This window comes from Atractosteus spatula, chromosome 4 (assembly GCF_055471065.1).
Source record: "Atractosteus spatula isolate fAtrSpa1 chromosome 4, fAtrSpa1.hap1, whole genome shotgun sequence".
Lineage (NCBI taxonomy): Eukaryota > Metazoa > Chordata > Actinopteri > Semionotiformes > Lepisosteidae > Atractosteus > Atractosteus spatula.
In genome coordinates, this window is record NC_142709.1 from 32,710,409 (window position 1) to 32,716,408 (window position 6,000).

The window sequence follows — 6,000 nt, forward strand, 5'->3', positions numbered from 1 at the left end:
ATCACTCAACAGAAAAGTATTTTTGTCCACTGCAGAGGGGCAGAGTCTTTCAGAATATGAACAGTTATTCCAGCAAATTAGGCACATAAGACTCTTAACGGCATCTGTCCGAATGGATTCGGAGGAATCTGTTACTGTAACACTTATAACTGAGGATAAGACCATTTCCCCAAACAACAACAGGATTAGCATTCTTGAGACAATTAATTAGAATCCTCCTACGACTAAAACTACAATTTAACAAATGGATCTCACAGGGAACTGAACAATGACAAATTGGTTTAGTATAATCTGAATTTTGGCTGAGGCTCATAACTCTGCTTCTCTCTCCATTAAAACCGTGTAGTAGACACAATGGTAGACCCCAAGGAACTTGTCATGGCAACACAGCAGACAGAGGAATTGCTGCCCTGGTTGGCGTCTGCCCTTGTTATTTGTGAAGCACCGAATTAAAATATAAGATGTCAGTCCTGTTTACTGATTCTTAGAGAGAAAAAGATTTGAAGCAGTGAGCGGGAGGTTTTCAGATAGTAATTAAATTTGCAGCGCCTTGGGTATATTGCAAAAATATCCTTTCAACAGAATGACATGTTTCTTTTCCCCTGATTAGACTCCTTGATTAAAACCAACTGTCCGCCGACTATCTCTTAAAAAGGGCAAATTGGAACGAAAATTATTCAGAAAGTGACAGGTAGAAAGAAAACAAATATATCTGTGAAGAAGGAAAAGTAATTGGCCACATGCGTGAACATAACAACGTTGAACAATCTAAAATAAAAAGTGAAAAAAGACGAAGGGACTTATTTCCATGCACTACTAAAAGACAAGTGGCAATATCAATTTGAAGATGTCAGTGCATGCTTTGTAAAACTACAGTAAATATGTCTGAGGTTAGACTTGTCATTGTGTGAAATGTACTTCAGGTGTCTTTGATTTGTCACTTTCACCTAGTAACCTAAAAATAGACCTTCCTTTTAATTCAGAGACAGTTAGAATGATTCTGGATGTTCACCTCCTGGGTTTAAATGTCTTCGTTCATGAGTCAATGAACAAAATAACTAAGCAGTTCCAATTCAACACAATCCTATATAATTTTGAAATGTTTTACTACAAATCTTCTAAGCCTGTAAATCGAATATCTCATCAACATGTTTTCAAACCTCTAAAATGAATGATGAAAAAGAAATAAAATTGGTGGCTTTTCTGAATATTCTTTCCAAGGTAGGAAAACTATTTAAGACACACACCTATATAACAAAGTAAATGCCATATTGATTATTACAAATAAAATCTTTCCTACTTATAACAGTTATTGCAGCGAATTAGGCCTGTCAAATTAGGCATTTGTAAATTTGTTATGTCACAAACATAATTTCAGAGACCTTTCTGAACATCAGCATTTAAAAGTATTATGTGGCACGTAAAAACTCTTCAAAAATATACTGTACACGAAATTCACTTAATCTCATAGAAATTTAAGTATGTGCAATTCACTGCACTCTGACGTATTAAAAATCAGTGGTATACTTACCACATTAAAGACAAATACAACTACAAAAAAAGTGAGTATTTTGAAAACCTTCTAAACAAAAAAATAACTTCAGTGCATTTTCATGTCAATATGCTTTAACATGGGTGAAACTTTAATCTTTTTCAGATTAATCCTAACAGTTGGTTGTTTCTGTCATAACCCATCATGAGGATACTATTCGTATACTACATAAAAAGGCAGAAAAACTTTTACCACTGTTTCACAAAACTGTGGTATTTCAGACCTGTTGTCAAAAGTCTTATTTGATTACATGACTTACTGTAAATAACAGTGTATGCACATGGACCAAGAACTGGGTAAAAGGGATAAAACCTTTAATTAGGCAGATGTCAGCAGTGGTGTGCCTCAGGGATCAATTTTAGGCCCATTGCCCTTCCTGATCAATATTGCTGATTACGACTCTGATATAGTTAGCAAACTAAATCAAATTTGCAGATAAGAAACATAAGGAGAGAGGCAAACACAACAAAAATGGTAAGAGAATTGCACAGAGACAAAGAAAAAGGCAGACATGTGGCAAATGAAATTTAACATTGATAAGTGCAAAAGAGATCTATTGTACACTGCTAAAACTAACCTAGATTACCTAGAGCTGTGGGAGACTGCACATGACAGGGATCTCTGTGTATTCTTATAGATTCTTCCTATGTCCCCATCGTGACAAAGTAGTGATAGAATAAAAATAGAAATAAAAAATAAAAACGCAAATAGAATGTTTTTGCATGGATGCTTAAATTTTACTATGCATCCATCTTCTAACCTCTTCTTTCAATTCAGCGGAGCCAGAGCCAATCCCAGCAAGCAACGGGCACAAGGCAGGATACACCCTGGAAAGGACACCAGTCCATCACAGAGCCGACACACAGACACGCACACACTCACACCCAGGGCCAATTTTCCCACCTGTGGGATGAAACAAGAGCACCTGGAAGAAACCCAAGCAAACACAGGAAGAACATCCCAACTCACCACAGATAGTCCTCCATGTCAGGAATTGGACACAGGGCCACAGCGATGCAAGGCAGCAATGCTAACCACTGCACCACCACAGTGCCCTAACAATGCACTAATAAGACTTCATTTAGAAAACGATGTTTGGTTTTGAACTCCACACCAAAGAGCAATATGAATGGATTGTCAAATGCACACTGGGTTAAGGAGGATAATTCTCCTCAGTGTGGAGCAAAGGAGATTGTGTGGAGATTCAATCTGTCTATAGTGTATAAGATTTGACATAAAGGACAGGAAACATTTCTTCACACATGTGGATGTGTCTTGCCAGCCGGCTGAATGAAGACTATACTCTAGGCACTTGTAAGAATCATCTGGAGAAAATTTGAGATTCACTCATCAACTAAACCGCCAAACTAACAAGATGAACAGAATACACCATCTTATGTTCTTATGTTAGCATTATCTTATGTTCTTGTGGTTCTTGTAATCTTACCTACATGTCTATTCAAAAGGGATGTGTCCACACCAGCATTTTACCATATTTTAAGATGAAAGAAGTGACTGTTGCTATTTTTTTGAAACCATAAAGACAGTTAATCTTGGACAAGCTTTCCCAATGACATTTACCGGCTTCAAAATATGTACAGTATGAAGGATTTGTAAAATATATTGCAAAACAGAATTTATTTATTTATTTTACTTATTTTTTAATCAAAATTTTCCTCAGAAACAACATTAGGGAAGCTGCCCTAGGAGTGTGAAACAATGGACCATGTTGTTGAAGTCAATATTTTGGCTTCCTTTAGGAAATGCCTGGGATCAATTAGCAATTAAATACCAAACTGGACTAGATGGGCCAAATGGCCTAATTTCTTTTGTAATTGGTGTTATTTTTTTATATTCTTAAAAGCCTATCTGACTTCAGGTTCTATGATCAAATATCCCATGTGCTGGGTAACTGGTCTTATGTTTTTATATTCTTAAGAGCCTATCTGACTTAAGGTTCTTCGATCCAATATCACATGTGCTGGGTATTTTGAGCTTTTTTGTTTCTGCAGTACTTACAATACTAGCTACCTAGTCATGAGTTTACAGCCAGTACCTTGGTTTCCTTCAAGAAGCAGCTCCTAGATCAATAAAAGATCCTTAGATCAATAAAATGCTAACTATTGTATCATCTGGGTCAGATGAACTGAATGGCTCCTCTTGTTGTAATTTTTCTCATGTCCTTATAAAAAACATTTTATAATCGTTTATATCCGACAACAATAGCAAATGTGCTTAACTGTTATTGTGGCCACTCGCTCGTCCTATTTCTCAACACCTGCTACTGCAAAAGTCAAATAGTTCAGTGGTTCACGGAACGCAAGAGCAATCGTTTAAACAAATCCAGGTATGGCGATTCTATTCACAGAGTTCTTTGGGGGCACTGTAATCTGCACATGTTCTCCAGGAGACAGCTGAAAATTAGAAACAAATAATGACAACCGTAGAGAACAGCACGTGCTCCGTATAAGAATGAGACGACTGTAACTGAAAGGGTTAAGCTTTTCAGATTAGTACTGATCAAATATACTCCTAAGTATTACAACAACAGAAAATACCACAATAACAACATTAATAATTTAACTATCATATGAAGGCGAGGCACACCTCGGAGTGGTTTTCTGCTGGGCTGGACGTACTGTACGAGATGGGGCGGTACGTTTGACTTTGTACATGTAGTGCCGATGACTAAACTTCGCACAGAATCATGACGCTACCTTCACCTTCACCCTAGTTGTATTAATCCTTACAACCGTGTAGATGTATTGTACAGTATGTACATAGTGTAAGGCATTAGGATAGACTGCCAATAAGCGGGAACTGTCCTATGAGGCGTTTAAACACTTTCCTTGTTCTGCCGTCTTTGATCTTAGAGTAGCTGCCGTACAAGTACTGCAGAAACCCAGGCTCAGCTTTTTTTATACAGCCGACGGACAACGCATCTAAATAAAACAAATCAAACTTTGCACATATAGAAATGTGCGATTGCATGTAATGCTTTGCACACGCGAAATATATTCTTAAAGGTGGCGTAAACCCGTGTTGTTCATGGTCCCGTGCTCAGGGATAGCACCAGAACCTGTCAGATACTCTAGCTAATAATAAGTATCTAAAATACATTGGTTTGAAGGTTGTTCCTCGCTCTTCTTTACAGCGCTCACATTAACAGAATATTCCTAACATTTCTCATACTAACATCGTTCTTAGCTAGCCAGAAATTAAGTTTTGGTAGGTGTTCTTTTTTTTACACTAACCTGAGATGCCTCCCCCGATGACAATCACGTCGTATTTGTTGGCTGTCATGGTGGTGGTGTTTTTTATCCGCCCTTTCACTTCGGCAGCCGCAGCTTCGCTCGCTGAACCCAGTGATTCCAGCTTGGAAGGAAGCGGAGTGTGCGATGGGGTTTGTATTTAAAGCGCAAAGACAGCCCCGCAGGAGAGCTCCGCCTCCGAGCAGGACCACAGACTGCGCGCCGCCGAGCCCCTCTGGCATTGCTCTGCTGGCGCTGCCGTCCAGGGGAGCAGGCAGCCCCTTCTGCACCTCTGCCACCCGGCACGTCTCTCGGGCACTCAAGTTAGTAGGATTTCTGCGACGTGGGACGAGAGGGGTTTTCCGAGGAAAAGGAAGAAACTAAAATCATCCCATGCGAGTCATATCGCAATTGCGCAATCATCACAGCGCAGGGGAACCCTACACTGTGGGCACCGGTCCTCCGTGACACGCACGAAATATTGCCCGGTTTACAGGTCTGACGATGAGACGACGGCAAGCAAGATATATTAAAAATTAAAACTCTCTGAGGGAGAGAAAAACACCCAAGACTGTCACCTTCCTTAGTTTCTGTGCAACAGGTGTAAGTGCGGGAGTGTTGCGATTCTGTTTTGCGCTGTCATTTTGTGGTGAAATCTGTCTGCACAGAAATCAAGGTGACACTCTTCTAGAAAATCAGTTTCAGAAATTGTAGGATTTACGTCAGGCAGATGAATTGATTTCACTTAGTTCCTTAAGTATCCTGGTTTAAATTCTGGAAATGGAAAGACAAAATACAGCGTGTAGCATACAGTGTACATTAGTTACCGTTTTAACCTTATAAACTGAAGTGCGCTTGGATATAAGAGCAAGGAGATTTCCAGTCCAGCGCCGACTGCATTTCTGTTCTGAATGAGTGCTTTCAGTAATATCCTGTGCTTGTTTATACAGGGAGTAAATATCTTCCAGGGTATACTGTACATTAAGGCCCAGGGGAATTCAAAACAAGCGAAAAGTTCATCTGGGAAAATGGCCATTCACCGTGATGTAACCCCATCTGAAGAGTGGCAGCGCTTTCTAGGCCACTGCAGTGTGTGAGGGCTGTTGTCACAGGGGATTTGAGGTAGCGCGTTGGTGCTTGGTTGGGTTCTCGGTGGGGCGCACTGCACTGCTCCCAGGTGCCTGGAGGTTAGAGCTC

At 39.8% G+C, this 6,000-nt stretch overlaps 1 protein-coding gene across 1 annotated transcript in view; it reads right to left on the minus strand.

Moving 5' to 3' along the window:
• The window catches only part of maoa (monoamine oxidase a), a 51,215-nt gene extending 46,273 nt beyond the window's left edge, over positions 1-4,942 (minus strand). The window contains exon 1 of the mRNA XM_088914838.1: positions 4,807-4,942. Coding sequence (XP_088770964.1) covers positions 4,807-4,855 — 49 coding nt within the window. The 5' untranslated portion in view covers positions 4,856-4,942. The remainder of the gene's footprint in view (positions 1-4,806) is intronic.
• Between the last annotated feature and the right edge of the window lie 1,058 nt (positions 4,943-6,000).